The sequence below is a fragment of the Hyla sarda genome, chromosome 2, assembly GCF_029499605.1.
Source record: "Hyla sarda isolate aHylSar1 chromosome 2, aHylSar1.hap1, whole genome shotgun sequence".
NCBI classification, from domain to species: domain Eukaryota; kingdom Metazoa; phylum Chordata; class Amphibia; order Anura; family Hylidae; genus Hyla; species Hyla sarda.
Window position 1 is genome coordinate 390638160 of NC_079190.1, and position 18676 is coordinate 390656835.

At 42.3% G+C, this 18676-nt stretch overlaps 1 protein-coding gene across 1 annotated transcript in view; it reads left to right on the forward strand.

The window, feature by feature from the left end:
- The window catches only part of MLXIPL (MLX interacting protein like), a 208290-nt gene that overhangs the window by 160537 nt on the left and 29077 nt on the right, over window positions 1–18676 (forward strand). Inside the window, exons 8-10 of the mRNA XM_056558638.1 lie at window positions 12621–12757; window positions 13036–13522; window positions 16588–16646. Coding sequence (XP_056414613.1) covers window positions 12621–12757; window positions 13036–13522; window positions 16588–16646 — 683 coding nt within the window. The remainder of the gene's footprint in view (window positions 1–12620; window positions 12758–13035; window positions 13523–16587; window positions 16647–18676) is intronic.

The window sequence follows — 18676 nt, forward strand, 5'->3', positions numbered from 1 at the left end:
ACAGAGGAGTCCTATCAGACAGGAGAGAGCACAGAGGAATCCTATCAGTCAGGAGAGAGCACAGAGGAGTACTATCAGACAGGAGACAGCACAGGAGTCCTATCAGACAGGAGAGAGCACGAAGGAGTACTATCAGACAGGAGAGAGCACAGAGGAGTCCTAGCAGACAGGAGAGAGCACAGAGGAGTCATATCATACAGGAGAGAGCACAGAGGAGTACTATCAGACAGGAGAGAGCACAGAGGAGTCCTAGCAGACAGGAGAGAGCACAGAGGAGTCATATCATACAGGAGAGAGCACAGAGGAGTACTATCAGACAGGAGAGAGCACAGAGGAGTCCTAGCAGACAGGAGAGAGCACAGAGGAGTCATATCATACAGGAGAGAGCACAGAGGAGTACTATCAGACAGGAGAGAGCACAGAGGAGTACTATCAGACAGGAGAGAGCACAGAGGAGTACTGTAAGACAGAAGAGAGCACAGAGGAGTACTATCAGACAGGAGAGAGCACAGAGGAGTACTGTCAGACAGGAGAGAGCACAGAGGGGTACTAGTCCACCCTCACTTATTGAACTTTGTCAATGCCTGTGCTTCAGCTTTGACAATGCCATGAGTTTATAAGTCATTATTTCTGTAAAAAGGAAATAAAAGTTTCTTATGAAGTATATCAGAAAGGTTAATGTTTTGCCAAGAAGTACAACATATAAAAAGTTTTTGAATCTGACAGTGCCTATTTAACCCCTTCAGGACAGAGCCCATTTTGGCCTTAAGGACCGGAGCGTTTTTTGCACATCTGACCACTGTCACTTTAAACATTAATAACTCTGGAATGCTTTTAGTTATCATTCTGATTCCGAGATTGTTTTTTCGTGACATATTCTACTTTAACATAGTGGTAAATTTTTGTCGATACTTGCATCCTTTCTTGGTGAAAAATCCGTAAATTTGATGAAAAATTTGAAAATTTAGCATTTTTCTAACTTTGAAGCTCTCTGCTTGTAAGGAAAATGGATATTACGAATACATTTTTTTTGGTTCACATATACAATATGTCTACTTTATGTTTGCATCATAAAATTGACAAGTTTTTACTTTTGGAAGACACCAGAGGGCTTCAAAGGTCAGCAGCAATTTTCCGATTTTTCACAAAATTTTCAAACTCAGTATTTTTCAGGGACCAGTTCAGGTTTGAAGTGGATTTGAAGGGTCTTCATATAATAAATACCCCATAAATGACCCCATTATAAAAACTACACCCCCCAAAGTATTCAAAATGACATTCAGTCAGCGGTTTAACCCTTTAGGTGTTTCACACGAATAGCAGCAAAGTGAAGGAGAAAATTCACAATCTTCATTTTTTACACTCACATGTTCTTGTAGACCCAATTTTTGAATTTTTACAAGGGGTAAAAGGACAAAATTTTTACTTGTATTTGTAGCCCAATTTCTCTCGAGTAAGGACATACCTCATATGTCTATGTAAAGTGTTCGGCGGGCGCAGTAGAGGGCTCAGAAGGGAAGGAGCGACAAGGGGATTTTGGAGAGTACGTTTTTCTGAAATGGTTTTTGGGGGGCATGTTACCTTTAGGAAGCCCTTATGGTGCCAGAACAGCAAAAAAAAAACACATGGCATACCATTTTGGAAACTAGACCCCTTGGGGAATGTAACATGGGATAAAGTGAACCTTAATACCCCACAGGTGTTTCACGACTTTTGCAAATGTAAAAAAAAAAATATATTTTACCTAAAATGCTTGTTTTCCCAAAAAAATTTTATTTTTAAAAAGGGTAATAGCAGAAAATACCCCTAAAAATTTGAAGCCCAATTTCTCCCGATTCAGAAAACACCCCATATGGGGGTGAAAAGTGCTCTGCTGGCGCACTACAGGTCTCGGAAGAGAAGGAGTCACATTTGGCTTTTTGAACGCAAATTTTTCTCTGGGGGCATGCCGCATTTAGGAAGCCCCTATGGTGCCAGGACAGCAAAAAAAAACCCACATGGCATACCATTTTGGAAACTAGACCCCTCGGGGAACGTAACAAGGGGTTAAGTGAACCTTTATACCCCACAGGTGTTTCACGACTTTTGCATATGTAAAAAAAAAAAAATTTTTTACCTAAAATGCTTGTTTTCCCAAAAATTTTACATTTTTAAAAAGAGTAAAAGCAGAAAATACCCCCCAAAATTTGTAACACAATTTCTCCCGAGTACGGCGATACCCCATATGTGACCCTAAACTGTTGCCTTGAAATACGACAGGGCTCCAAAGTGAGAGCGCCATGCGCATTTGAGGCCTAAATTAGGGATTGCATAGGGGTGGACATAGGGGTATTCTACGCCAGTGATTCCCAAACAGGGTGCCTCCAGCTGTTGCAAAACTCCCAGCATGCCTGGACAGTCAACGGCTGTCCGACAATACTGGGAGTTGTTTTGCAACAGCTGGAGGCTCCGTTCTGGAAACAGTGGCGTGCCAGACGTTTTTCATTTTTATTGGGGAGGGGGGCTGTATAGGGGTATGTGTATACGTAGTGTTTTTTACTTTTTATTTTATTTTTTGTGTTAGTGTAGTGTAGTGTTTTTAGGGTACAGTCGCACGGGCGGGGGTTCACAGTAGTTTCTCGCTGGCAATTTGAGCTGTAGCAGAAAGTTTGCGGCAGCTCAAATTTGCAGCCAGATACTTACTGTAATCCTCCGCCCATGTGAGTGTACCCTGTACGTTCACATTGGGGGGGACATCCAGCTGTTGCATAACTACAACTCCCAGCATGCCCGTTGGCTGTTGGTGACTGCTGAGAGTTGCAGTTTTGCAACAACTGTAGGCACACTGGTTATGTATCACTGAGTTTGTGACCTAACTCAGTGTTTCACAACCAGTGTGCCTCCAGCTGTTGCAAAACTACAACTCCCAGCATGTACGGTGCATGGTGTACGGTGACTGCTGAGAGTTGTAGTTTGCAACAGCTGGAGGCACACCGGTCGTGAAACACTGAGTTAGGTAAAAAAAAACTCTAGAGTTTCACAACCAGTGTGCCTTCAGCTGTTGCAAAACTACAACTCTCAGCAGTCACCGACAGCCAACGGGCATGCTGGGAGTTGTAGTTATGCAACCAGCAGATGCACCACTACAACTCCCAGCATGCACTTTAGCTGTTTGTGCAAGCTGGGAGTTGTAGTTATACAACAGCTGAAGGTACACTTTTCCATAGAAAGAATGTGCCTCCAGCTGTTGCAAAACCATAAGTCCCAGCATGCCCATAAGGGAATGCTGGGAGTTGTGGTGGTCTGCCTCCTGCTGTTGCATAACTACAGCTCCCAGCATGCCCTTTTTGCATGCTGGGAGCTGTTGCTAAGCAACAGCAGGAGGCTGTCACTCACCTCCAACGATCCAGACGCTGCAGGTCAGTCCCTCGTCGTCGCCGCCGCAGCTGCTCCTGGGGCCCCGATCCCAACAGGGGCGCTGGGGATCGGGGTCCCCAGCACCCGGGGTGCACGTCCCGCACCCGCTCACGTCCTCCGGAAGAGGGGCGGAGCGGGTGCGGGAGTGACACCCGCAGCAGGCGCCCTGATTGGTCGGCCGGTAATCCGCAGGCTCTGGCTCTGGCTGTTCGGGGCCGTCAGAGACGGCCCCGAACAGCCAGTAATTCCGGGTCATCGGGTCACTGGAGACCCGATTGACCCGGAATCGCCGCAGATCGCTGGACTGAATTGTCCAGCGATCTGCGGCGATCGCCGACATGGGGGGGCATAATGACCCCCCTGGGCGATATGCCGGGATGCCTGCTGAACGATTTCAGCAGGCATCCGGCTCCGGTCCCCAACCGGCTAGCGGTGGGGGCCGGAATTCCCACGGGCGTATGGATACGCCCTCGGTCCTTAAGGACTCGGGATGCAGGGCGTATCCATACGCCCTATGTCCTGAAGAGGTTAAAGGGGTACTCCAGTGGAAAACTTTTTTTATTTATTTATTTATTTTTTTTAAATCAACTGATGCCAGAAAGTTAAACAGATTTGTAAATTATTTCTATTAAAAAATCTTAATCCTTCCAGTACTGTAAACTACAGAGATAATTCTTTTATTTTTTTATTTATTTTCTGTGACCATAACCACAGTGCTCTCTGCTGACACCTCTGTCCATGTCAGGAACTGTCCAGAGCAGGAGAAAATCACCATAGCAAACATTTCCTGCTTCGGACAGTTCCTTACATGGACAGAGGTGTCAGCAGAAAGCACTGTGGTTATGACAAAAAAGAAATCCAAAAAGAAAAGAATTTCCTCTGTAGTATACAGCCACCAAAGTACTGCAAGGATTAAGAATTTTAAATTTACAAATCAGTTTAATTTTCTGGCACCAGATGATTTAAAAAAAAAAAAGATATTTAAAGATATCTGAACTGGAAAAATTTTAACACATTATGTCTGGGCACCCAAAATATAAAATGAACCACTCCCCCCGGTGTCTGCCTCCGCTCCTTGGCTGCAGTCTTCTTCCTGGTTTTGGCCATGGTCAGCGTATCACAGCAAGGCACAGCTAATCGCCAGCCGCAGCTGGTGATAGGCTGAGCGGAACTGTGATGCATTGAGCCACGACTTTGGTTGTGCGCCCGGGCATAATAATAAAATTTTTCTAGTTGAGATATCTTCTTTAGGGTTCAATCTCATCTAATCTGACTTCCGAATGCTTACTGCAGTGTTATCTATTATGGATTTTCCTTAGCAGTCAGTGACCACTTCAAATAGGGGTTCCCTTCAAATTACATTGTATTGTACACTACTCAAAAGCATAGGGAATTAGGGATAAAGTAGGATCTGCAGCATTGCGACTTCTTAGTTTAGCGCATCTTTCGGCACACCTTCACTAACTAAGGTGCAGATCTACACCAACCCTGACTTGGCTTACTAAACTGGCTTTGGATTGCATTATTAAAGAGTACCTGTCCCCAAATAAACTTTTCTAAACTGACTCAGGCTATGTTCCTTAAAGGGGTTATCCACCATAAGGTGATTTTAGTACGTACCTGGCAGACAGTAATGGACATGCTTAGGAAGGATCTGCACTTGTCTTGGGGTTAAATGGCTATGTTGTAAGATTACCATAATACTGTAGCTAGCTGTTTGTGAACTGGTATTTCTTGTTTGACTTTTCTTTTTTTTACTACAAATCCCACAATTCCATCTTCCTCCCTCCCACATATCAGCCACCCCACCCATTGAAACATAAATGAGCTGCATCCATTCAAATGAGTGTGGTTTTCAATCAGGGTGCGTACAGCTGTTGAAGATTGATCTATCTCCCACCAAGCGATCCCTCCACCCATTCATCAGCTGACTAGTGAGTCAGGTCTATGCCGCATTGCAAGCTGGGAAAATTCTGAGACAACAGTCATTTTGTAAGCTGGTAAAAATAAATATTTGAGTGAAAATCACAGAATTGTGAGAAAACCATCACACACAGGTACAGACACTATGTTATGATCTACACTAACTTTACAGCCCCTGAAGCATAGTCAAATAAAAAAAAATATCCTGGAATACCCCTTTAACTTCTCCTAACAATCCTCCTACCCTTAAAAAAAAAATTCAGAGCTTTATAAAGCTCTGTATCTTACCTTTCTTCTTGCTCACAAGAAAGAGGAGAAAGTGGGCATTTCCAAGCAGGCATGATGTCACTGAAGCCTGCTGGGGGACCACTTCTGCCCTCACATCATTGCAGCGCTGTGATGAATAGAAGACCTCAGGCTCTGTGCAGCAGCTTTCAGTCTGTGCAGCTTTTAGTCTGTTTAGCTTTCAGTGAGGATCTTTGCAGCTTTCAGTCTGTGCAGCTTTTAGTCTGTGTATCTTTCAGTGAGGCTCTGTTCAGCTAGTCATAGTGTCTGGCCCAGTGGGCCAGTAGACACTGGTGTGTGGCATAAAGGGTCAGATAAGGCCGGTAAAGGTCAGAATGTGAGTTGTAGGCAGACATAGTCAGGTACAGGTGAAAGAGTTTGGGCAAGCGGCATAGGTTCAGGGTCAGCAATCGGGGTCAAGCACAGAAGAGACGAGATATTGATAAAAATTCACCACAATCTAAGGCATGAATATGAAATGTATTTCTTTATATTGATTAAAAAAGCTGGCCCACATACAATCCAACCTACAATTCTAATAAAAAAATTGCCCAATTGTATCAATAGCGAAATAAGATAATAGTATACAGACACACACAGGTTACACAGTATGGCAGTACAGGCAAACCACTAGATATATTAACACCATTATGTATGGCCTATAAACAGTAGACTTCAGTATAAAGAGGTACAATGGTGAGTGATGGACGCAATTGCACACTAGTCCTCCTTACATTAGAGAGACTGAATAGTGTTGTTCTTGTTGGCATGTAATTTCACCAACCTGGGGCCCCAGGGCGTATGTCAGATGTCAGCACCGCCAAGGCACTGCTGGTCAGGAGAGAGAGACAATACTATACACAGGAGTTAGACAGGCAGAGTCAGGATATCAGGCTCGGGTCCAAGACAAAATCCTAAATCTGACAGCTTCTCATAATAACTTTACTATGGGAAACCACAATGTTGCTCAGGCACACGTTAGCGGTAGTAGCAGCCTTAAATAGGTAATACAGGCCAGACCACTAACCACAGTGGGAAGAGAGGCAGCATGGTGGTGGCTGGGGCAAGAGAGTGTGGCACAGATCAGGAGGTGGTAGAAAGACATAGTACACCAGCAGGAGCTGGCCTCTGATGTTAGCCTTTTGTCATAATTCACAATTTTTTACTATTTTTTAATATTGTAATATTTTTGCATTTTTAGAAGGGATGTCAAGGCAGAACTTATTTTCATCAACTGGTCACATTTTCCTTATATCACATTATTGTGGTATGTTGTATTTGTAAATTTACAATAAAACATTTTGAATCCTATATACTGGGTGATGCAAAGTTATCTTGATACTGTAATATTAATGCAAAATCTATAAAAGTAAAAATGTAATTTTCCTGTGAAAGCACAGGAAGCAAATTATGTCCTTCAGTTCAAATTGAGTTTTACAGATGTCCTCTTGCATGTGACATGGTCCGGCTCTTCTGTGCCTGAGCCTTCCTTCCCCGTAAGGACTCGCACATTGAGCAGGAAGTTTCCTATTTCACAACACTTACAAATGTTACATAAGACACTATTTACCAACAATCCAAAAAAAGACTTCTCTCTCAAGTAAAAGTGAACTTAATCTTCTGTGTTACTATTCATTATGTGTCACTATGTGTTACTGTGTTACTACATAGGCTATGTTCACATGGTAACATTTCTGCAAGGAATTGTGCATAAAAATTATCTAGTAAATTCCCCATAAATTAATTGGCCATTCATTTGAATGGAATTCCTGCAGCGGAAATTCCGCTGTGTGAATGGGACAGCATAATCCCATTGAAGTGTATTGGCTATAAATGAATGCAGAATTTTCATGCAGAATTCCATGCAGAAATTCTGGTGTGTGAACCTAGGCATACTGGGAATTCAGCGCTAAAACTGTCATATAGGGAATCCTCTCTAAGGACTTCTTTTCAGGGGACTATCTAGAGTCTGGCCAGTTTGGAATGGGGTGTAGACTGCACCCTTCTACACTTGCTAGAGTAATTAGATTCAATGAACGGTTCTAGAATTCAGTTCATGTTTTTCTTCATTTTAAGAAGGATAACAAATCTTTACCAGTGATTCTGCATATGTATAGTACTTTCTGTTTGAAATTATTATTTTAACATTTTATTGATAAAGTTGCACATACACTGGATGTGTAAAGATGTGTTGAGTAACATATGTAGGGCAAGAAGGTGTGGAAGCATGATGACTTAAGTGCGGTCATGCCGCTGCTCACACGCTTAGAACGCCAGGTGATTCCACATGTGGCACTCCCTAAATGCCAGCTCCAGGACTGGGTCATTAATGGATGGGTGGTGATGTGAAAAGGAGCAGGGTAATGGTGGAGAGCAGGGTGGCCCGGTCATCTTGAAGGCCCAGTAGGAAGCAGAGATGCGACAAGGTGGCAAATGTGTTGGCTGGTCAGTAGTAGCGACAAATTAGTTTACTAGTACAGGATGTGTGTTTGGTGACCTGGAAAAGGAAAAGTGGAGACTGGCAGGGAAAGACATCGCTCAGATTTCTGTAGTCACCATGAGATACATATTCTTAAAAGGTGGATCCTAGATAATAAAGATGAGAGGGCTGGATGCTATATAACCCTGTGGGATGAGACTGGTGACTGATATACCAACCTGAGGCTTCTATATATTTTGGCATTGTGTGGACTTGTCTTATAGGAGATATATACTTTTGTGTGTTAGTGGACTGTCAGTTTGTAAGGAAATGCTGGGACAAAGTGGATAGGCTGGGACATTTGAAGGACAATTGGTTAGCTGGGATCTGTAATGAAGGCTTACTAACATTTTCTTTTATTAACCCTGGTGGAGACCTGTTCGATTTGAAAAAGAGTATGTTTCCCTTAAAGGGGTATTCCAGGAATAAAAAAAAATTGCCTTTTTTGTTTCAAAGACAGCACTCTCCTTGTCTCCACCTTGGGTGTGGTATTACAACTTGGTTCCATTCACTTCAATGGAACTGAGCTGCAGAACCACACCCAAACTGGAGACAAACAGGGAGAGGTCTTTGAAAAAAAAGGCCTGTTTGTTGATTGCTGGAATACCCCTTTAATTTTAGCATGTACATCTGTGTAAATTGATATTTTAATAGTGAACAACTGTTTTTTGGATGAATGCATTCATACTACATATGGCAGTGGATCCAATGGGATAATTTAAAAACCAAATGCCACCGTATTCCTTCTGGACCAGTGCCTTATCTGTTTACTGGACTAAGAACAGTGGTCTGCTGTACTTTCTTAGTCCATCAAAAAAAAATAAAAAATAAAAAGGGTATTGAGGGGCATTTATGAAAGTTTGCTTAGGTATGCTATTTTTTAGTTTTGTTTTTTTTTCACTTCCATTCTGCTTACGTGCGACAAATTTACTGTATTGTTGCACAGCGTTAATACATTTTTCGCAGGTAAGCAAAAGCCGAAGTTTTTTTCTCACCTAAGTGAAAACAATAGTTAGTTTCTGTTATTTAAGCCAAGGCTCGGCTGGAGTATATTTAGTAGGTTTTTAAAGCCTTAGTGACTTTTTTGCAAATGCCGCGGTTGATAAATTTCTGACTATGGCAAGTCAAAATTGAAAAAAAGCGCTTATGTACGCTTGACTATGAAAAAAAATGCTTTTCTCACTCTCGTGGCAGATTGTCGCACGAAAAAAGACGGTGGCGCAATTGCGAATTTTTTGTAACAATTTTATGCGAAAAAAAAACTGGGGTAAATCGGTTGATAAATGTCTGTCTTTGTGTGAAAATGACCTAACTGAAGTTACTAACTGACTCTGTCCGGCTCATTGAAATGAATGGGGTACAATGCGGGTCCAGAAGGTGTAAGGCGGCAACCCGTTTTCAAATTTTCCTGATCTGGCTCCCGTATGCCCTATATGTGGGGTGAATGCAGCCTAAGTTAATGAATATCGGTTGTGCATCTAACCAACCAAAGCTGATGTATATTATAGTCAGTCAATCTCTTCATAATTTTGCACAATAATGGTTAAAATCTTATAAGTTTGGTGCCTTCTTTTTTCCAGGTGCAGGTTTGATTTTTTTTCCCCTCTAGGTGGTATATTTTTGGCCATAATATATATATATATTGATAGTGAACTGACTTTTTTTTTTTATTATTATTATTTTTTATTTAACCCACCTAAGTCAATATGTATGTATTGATTGCTCATTTTATTGAATTAAACTGTGATCTAGACTGTGGTCAACTTCTGCCCAATTTTACATGTTAATGGTTAAAATCTTATATGCAAGTTTGTGCCTATATATCATGGTATATTCATCATAGAGGATAATCAACATTTATATTATGAGACGTAAAGACAATACTAGCTCTTCAAATATAGCGGCTTCCCCTACAATAGTAAAAAAAAAGAGAAGAAGATAGAGGAGAATATAAATTGGATATGTTTATAAGGCCAACCTTACTGGGGAAAGTTAGTAGTACCTTGAGTAAAGGAATGAAGATAAGGGGAACACTATGCAGGGAGCATTGGATCAATCAGATAGGGGTACAGTCTAGCTGAAGGTGGTATGGTGACTGACCCAATGTTAGCTGATGGTATTTCACCATTTAAGGTCTAATATGTTTAGAGATGAAGAGTGATCTCTCAAATTATTAATGTCATGTTTAATTGCTATAACAAAATAAAAAGAAATTGAAAAGAGACTATGTTAAATAAAGGAGAAACCAAGTAAAGAGTTAGTTGAGATGAAGGTGTTAAAAACAAAAGAAAAAATTAAGTAAAAAAAGGACAGGTCTGGAGGATTAAAATAGGAGAGCCAACCTTAAAATGGTTGGACTCCCAGATAGAATTGAAGGAAGTGATTTACTGTGATTGTTCAGAAAAGTGAAAAATTGTCATAGAGGTCCTATCCGATCATTTCTGTGTGAAAAAACACACAAAATATTGAATACATGTAGAGTCTCAGGTGATAACTACTTGAAAATCTAATAAAGAAGACAAAACAAAAAAAAAACATATACAGTGTATAGAAAGACAACGTACTCTTTAGAACCACATTTAAATCAGGAATTAGTCTGTCCGTATATCTTTTGTGTTTATCTATGAAACAATAAAACATTTATCCCTGGTGACTATTTGCCTCACCTTCACTAAAATATTTAATTTGCCCTATGTACCTTTTAAATTATCAGTATTGTACCAAGTTGCATACCTAAAATGTTCTATAAGTTTTGTAAGTATTGTACCAAGTTGCATACCTAAAATGCTCTATAATTTTTGTATTTACCTTGGTCCTGACAAAATTATTATTTGTATTGAGAAAATAAATTCAAGTCCTGAATACTAGTAAAAATTAACCAGGGCAAGAAAGTACAAGAGATTTACATAGACATAAGGGGGCCCCATAGAAAGGTATAAATGTGTCTCCCCTTCTGGCTAACTCTTCCACTGTGGTGTTAGGATTAATACCCACAGTCACATGTGCTAATTTTGTAGGACCAGTGAAATGGTGGTCCCTGCACAGGTTCTCACTCACTATCCATTAAATAAACCTTTTGCAGACCCCCTGACTTCATAGCAGCTGCATGGTCTGCCTGTTTGGTATATACAGTACACCCATGTCAGTTTGTTGGTAGAGGTTATATACACCTGTGGTGTCCCGGCACCGTATTTCATACTGTGCCTTGGTTATTAGTCCCCAAAGTCAGAGTCCCTAGGACTAGCGGGGTTCTCTTCTCTAATTAGCCCCTAGTCACCCCTTAGTAACTTGATATTTAAGAATATTATCTTTGTAAATATGTATATGGTGTTACTCACTTGTTTTAGCGTCGCAGGACCTGCGGGTCATGTGACATGGTTTAGAACTCTATGGTATGTTGAAGGACCTTAGGTGGTTCTTGTGTCACATGTTCACCCACAATGCCGTGTAACGGTGAGTGACAGTTGTTATGGACCAATCCAAAACGGCCAGCCCCAGCCCATATAAGGGAGCTACAGCCATTAATCTCTCTCTTGTTCCTGTGCTGCCAAGCAAGTAGCATCATTGCTCTTGGGTTGCTGTCAGGTAGGACCTCCGCAACTTTCAAGTACATTTACTAGGCCAAAGCCTTGCGGCCTCGGCCTACACCACAGCGGTTAGATATATATAATTCCCCGCTACTCTCCACAAGATCACTGGACCTAAACTCACCCCTAAATCCAGCGGATCTATGCAACGGAATCTTCCTAAAGCTAAATGGAGCTTATCTGATCTCAAGAAACTGTCAATCGCTGCTCAAATACAAATAGACTTTGTTATATGGACTGTTATTGCTATTGTCTGCTTCAGAAAATCTTCAGTAAAAGTTCCTGCAAGTTTCAGTTGACAATGGTTGTGGACAATCCTTTTATTACCCATTCACCTATCGTTCTTGGGAAGGGTGGCGATAGGCCCAGCACCATTACAGTATTTAACCCCCACCCTGGCGTTACGAGTGACAAGGGTTAACAGCGCCCTTTATAATTCAGGAAAAGCAACTCCCCAATTACCCTATACCCCCACCAAGGTCTCACACACCTTTGTATGATTTACTTTATAGCTTGAATACAGAACATAACAGAATAGAGCTACTACTGTGTATGAGAACAAATTGCACTATGTGGAATCGGGATTGGGTGCAGACTGATAGATATTTTTCTTTCCCTTAACATCTATTTTTATATATCAATTACATATACAGTAGGATTTGTCTTCTACCAGTATGTATTATGTATGATGGACTGAAAATGCATCAGGCACAATCTGGTCTGGTCTTCTCAAAGAGGTGGTCTTTTGCAGAGCCTTCTCTGTAGCAGGGACAACACTAATGTGTAACATAAAATTTCTATGCATAGACCTAATGTGGATTTCCAGGCTCCCTCACAATTATGTACTTTAGTATATGCAGTATAATCTACCTTTTCTCACTGGGTGGTTATTTTTTTGAAGTCTGTGATCCTACTATTGTAATACCAATTTTTTCTGTGTATGTTCCAAGATTTCTTTGGAGGTCCTCGGACTCTGCCTTCTCAACAACCTCATCTTTGTTACCAAGAAACTCAAGGCTATCCAACATATAATGATGGAGCTAGCAGCCAGTCACATCCTACTTCTGCTTGCCTGAGAATCCCACAGGTTGGCAGATATCTGTTATTTTGTTTAACTGTGTAAGCACTTTTCTGCATGTGGGTTTTCTTTACTTTTGTTTTGTCTGGTTCAGTTATTATTTTTACTTTTTTTTCCCTATTAACCTTCCCAGTTCCTCTTATACTAATTGTACAGTAATATTTGTCCTTCCTCCTGCTCACTTCTCATTCCTACTTTGGCAGTCTTTTGTTTTGTTATGTGATTGCATACATTTTTTACCTATTTATATGTGTTCATATGTAAAATTAACTACTTTATTTTATTAGCCCCACAGCTCTTATATCGCCCGGCCGGATTCCTGTTTTCCAACCCCAGGACTCTCTTCTGGATATGTTGATGCCCCAGTGTCATGTTCACCTGCAAATACTGAAACCAAACCATTATGCCACTATCCAGAATCTGGTGATAGATACAACGCTGAATCATTCCCTTCTGTTCAAGCTTTACCCATCCATTGCATTTCTCCAAATCTACCCATACAGGATCAAGAGCTGTTGTTTCCACCAGTATCCTGCCCAAAACATCCATATGATTCTGTAGCAGCTGATGCCACCATCTTAAATCATGCTCCCCCTCCCTCTATCCATGCAGATGTCTACCCTCTCTTTGGAGAACCTTCACCACATATTGAAGCTCCCCATGTCTTTTCTATGCCCAAAACTAATGTCTGTGTTGCACCTAACAAAACCAGAAGACCACCTGCTGAAACAACAGTAAGATCTCTCTCCAGTGTCAGTCAGCAACAAATTCCAGGTATTTAAATTCCAAGGACAAGCAAAGTATACAGAATAAAGATGAAATATGGTAGGAGGTTACCGTGAAATTCTAGGGATAACAGTGAATAGGCAGTGGTACCCATAAAAGTAACAACATGAAGGATTATGGGATAAATTAATAATTCCCTTCACTTCTGCAGAGTGGAAAAAGTGTCAACTTCTTTTGCAAAAGCCCTGTCTTTGCGCCAAAAAAAATGTTGCACAAACTCTCACTTTGCTCAAAAAATGTTGCTTACACACTAAGATTGTGCAAATATTTTGAGCAATTTTGTCGCTCTGCTCTGGTGCCAAGAATGATAAATTCCCCCCAATGTGTACAACATATAGGTGTGTTGCCCACAGCCATCACATTTTAAGTTTTGGAAGTTAAAGAGGCTTAAACATAATGAAAAAATAAAAAAAAGTTTGAGCACCTACATAAGAGTTTATGTAGCTCTTACTGCTCCAATGCTTAAAGGGGTACTCCGCCCCTGCAGTGCACCATCAAAATACGTTGTATCACTGGAAATTTTTAATCATATTGTCAATAGTACCAACCTAAGAAAACTATGAAAAGAGCCTTTAAAGGGGTATTCCGCCCCTAGACATCTTATCCCCTATCATTACAGCACAGAGCGAGTTCACTCTGCACGTAATGATGGGCGGTACAGGGGCCGGAGCATCGTTATGATGTCACGGCCCGCCCCTTTCAATACAAGTCTATGGGAGGGGGCGTGGCGGTCGTCACGCCCCCTGCCATAGACTTGCATTAAGGGGACGGGCCGTGATGTCACGAGTGGCGGCGCCGTGATGTCACGAGTGGCGGCGCCATGACGTCACGCTGCTCCGTCCCCCGTATCGCCCATCATTACGCACAGAGCGAACTCGCTCTGTGCTGTAATGATAGCGCGGTGCCGCAGCGGGGATCCCGGGGCTCCCCAGCAGCGGGACCGCGGCGATCTGACATCTTATCCCCTATCCTTTGGATAGGGGATAAGATGTCTAGGGGCGGAATACCCCTTTAAAGGGGTACTCTGCCCCTAGCATCTTATCCCCTATCCAAAGGATAGGGGATACATTGTCCTGCTGATGGATACCCCCGGGATCTCCGCTGCAGCACCCCGCTATCATTACTGCACAGAGCAAACTCGCTCTGTGTGTAATGACGGGCAATACTGGGGCCGGAGCATCGTGACATCACGGCTCCGCCCCTCAATATAAGTCTATGGGAGGGGGCATGGCGGCCATCATGCCCCCTCCCATAGACTTGCATTAAGGGGACGGGTCATGATGTCACGATGCTATGGCCCCTGTATCGCCGGTCATTACGCACAGAGTGAGTTTGCTCTGTGCAGTAATGATAGTGGGGTGCTGCAGCGGAGATCCCTAGGGTCCCCATCGGTGGTACCCCCGCAATCAAACATCTTATCCCCTATCCTTTGCTAGGGGCGGAAAACCACTTTAAAGGCTCTTTTCATAGTTTTCTTAGGTTGGGGCTATTGACAATATGATTAAAAATTTCCAGTGATACACTGTGTTTTGATGGTGCATTGCACATTTAGTTTTCTTTGATTCTGTGTCATGTAACACTCACCTTAAAGGGGTACTCTGCAACTAGGCATCTTATCCCCTATCCAAAGGTCCCAGAGGGACCGCTGTGATCTCTGCGCAGCACCTGGCGTTCTGAACAAACGCTGGGTTCCGGCGGCAGTGGTCATGACGAGACATGAATGGAGGAGGTGTGGCGTCACCTCACGAGGGGGCGTGGCGTGATGTAAGTCTGGTACAGAAACAGGTTTTTTTATAACATAGAAACTATTTATGCATCACACTAACTGGACGTGTAAATTCATGGCACCTTTGGCACATGTTGGTATAAGAGATCATAACATCAGGACTATACATGGTACATGGTACAATGTCAATCAGTGATGTGCCTTTCACCTGCAAACCTATTCTTTTGCCCATTCACTCAATCACTGTCAAGACTTTTAGTTACAAAATACGAAACTATGACATCATTAAAAATCTAAAAGGAAGACACTATGGACCTTTTTACCTTTTGCTAGATTTCTTTTATTAAAAGAAAAGCGAGCAAATAATAAAATACTATAGGTGACACCACTCTTGCAGTAGTTCTACCTTGCTAAATAGGCTGTGTGCATGTACCAGTCTAGTCAACGAGTCAATCTAGATTATAATTTATGAAGATTTTTTTTGTAGACCTAAATTATCATCACCTCTGATCCCAATTAAAGCGGTTATCAACCATAAAGTGATTTTAGTACTTACCTGCCATACAGTAATGGACATTCTTAGGAAGGACATTTGCTTGTCATTGGGGTAAATGGCTATGTTGTTAGATTACCAAAACGCTGAAGCTATCTTTTTGTGAACTTGCTATTTCCTGTTGATTCCCTTAAACTACAAGTCCCAGGATTCCTTGTTTGTAAGTGTGAGGTCGCTTTTTACCCTCCCACACATAAGCCACCATTGAAATACACCTGTGCTCCCTTTCATGCAATAGACCAGTGTTTTTTGACCAGGATGTCTCCAACTGTTGCGAAACTACAATTCTTGCAGAATGATATCCCTCCCACCCAGCGGTCGCTCCACCCATTGAAGCAGAGACAGGCTCCCTCTAAACACCTGACTAGGAATGTAATATCTCGTGTCCCACTGCAACCTTAGAAAATCTGAGATGACACTTATTTTGTATGTTGCTAAAAATAAAGATTGGGGCAAAAATCACAGAAAAATTGTGAGACCACCATGAAACACAGGTACAGACACTATATGAGAACTGCAATAGCTTTACAGCCCCTGTAGCATATTCAAATAAAAAAAAAAAAATCGGAATACCCCTTTAACTTGTGTATTTTTCTTCTTTGAAGTCAGTGGTTAGTTAGAGAAAGAAATTATTATCTATTGATTTTAGTTTGTCAAATATCACGCAAATATAAATTGCTAGATTTGTCATAAAATATATATTTATATGTGAGAAAAGTTGCATCTGTACAGTTTCTTTATGTCAGAATATTGTTTTTTTTTTTTTTTTTTCAGTTCCTAACCCAGACTCCTCAAATATGCCATCTAGTGGACCCAATGGACTCAATACAACGGTAATTAATGGGAAGCTGAATGTTGGTTAAAGGGGTACTCCGCTGCTCAGCGTTTGGAACAAACTGTACCCCTTTAACAACCTTGTTAGAGCAAAATGTAAAATATTTTTTAATATAAATGACATTTTTGTTATTTAATTTTTTCTCTATATATGAACATAAAAGTGTTTTCAAAAATCAACTAATTGAAAAAAAATACCCCAGAGGTTAATCTACTCATTGGTTCCATCCATTCTGAATCATTTTCATTGTTTGTTATGAAAAAATTGCCTGCCATTAGTTTGCCTGCCATTTTGTTATGCCTTGGGTAAAATTACGTAATCCTTTTGGCTGGTCTTCAGAGGAACTGGTGAGATTGGGACCTGAATGTCTCACTAAATACATTCCTGATATACTGGCCAGTATCAGTGTGGAGGAGAACAAAGTTCCTGAGTATATCCTTTTTAAAGGAAAGCTCTGACATTCTACCTCCACATTGAGACTACACTCGTGCAGTTGAGTTGTTACCTAGGGCAAAATATCCTCAGGGTAGAATCTACAATCTTATTGGCCAAGAACGTCAAGCCATGAAAAATTACATAAAAAGGAAACTGCAAAAGCATCACATCCATCTTTCTGTTTCGCTCGTGGAGGCAATCTTTTTCTTTGTTGGTAAAAAAATCTGTCAGTTTGCGACCCTGCATAGATCACATTATTGTTATTCGAATACTGTGGTCATTATGGAGTTTAAAGCTTGATTTTAGGGGTGCCAACAAACGCATTCTGTTAAGGGGAGGGGAAGAGTAAAAGACCGCCTTCAATACCCCAGAGGGAAATTTCGGATATTTATTGATGCCTTTTGGTCTCAGTAATGCACCAGAGGCATTACAAAATTAGGTCAATTAATTTATTAGAAGTTTTTTTTTTTTTTTTTATCTTGATGACATTATGAGTTCCTTAAAGGACTGGTCTTAGCATGTGCAACATAAAAGAACCATCTTGAAAATTCTTAGGGAAAATAATTTGTTTGTAAAAGTGCATTTTCAGGGTTCAGTAGGTCCCCTTCCTAGGTTACTGTTACGCCTAGCGCTCCGGGTCCCCGCTCCTCCCCGGAGCGCTCACGGCGTCTCTTTCCCTGCAGCTCCCCGGTCAGTCCCGCTGACCGGGAGCGCTGCTCTCTCATGGCCGTTGGGGATGCGATTCGCACAGCGGGACGCGCCCGCTCGCGAATCGCATCCCAGGTCACTTACCCGTTCCCGTCTCCTGCGGTCATGTGCTGGCGCGCGCGGCTCCGCTCTCTAGGGCGCGCGCGCGCCAGCTCCCTGAGACTTAAAGGGCCAGTGCACCAATGATTGGTGCCTGGTCCAATTAGCTTAATTGGTTCCCACCTGTTCCCTCCTTATATCTAGTCTCCTCCCTTGCACTCCCTTGCCGGATCTTGTTGCCCTAGAGCCTAGTGAAAGCGTTTTTGTGTGTTTATACCCTGTGTACCAGAACTTTGCTATCTCCCCTGACTACGAACCTTGCCGCCTGCCCCCGACCTTCTGCTACGTCCGACTTTGCTTCTGCCTACTCCCTTGTACCTCGCCTATCTTCAGTATCTTCAGCAGCCAGAGAGGTGAGCCGTTGCTAGTGGATACGACCTGGTCACTACCGCCGCAGCAAGACCATCCCGCTTTGCGGCGGGCTCTGGTGAAAACCAGTAGTGTCTTAGAACCGGTCCACTAGCACGGTCCTCGCTATCCCTCTCTGGCACAGAGGATCCACTACCTGCCAGCCGGCATCGTGACAGTAGATCCGGCCATGGATCCCGCTGAAGTTCCTCTGCCTGTTGTCGCCGACCTCCCCACACTGGTCGCCCAGCAAGCCCGACAGATTGCCCAACAAGATCACCAGCTGTCGTACTTGACCACCATGACTCAGCAACTCCAGTCGCAGCTACAGCAGATTCAGTCTCAGCTACAGCAGCAGCAACCATCTCCTCCGCCAGCTCCTGCACCTCTTCCGCAGCGAGTGGCCACTCCTAGCCTCCGCCTGTCTTTGCCGGACAA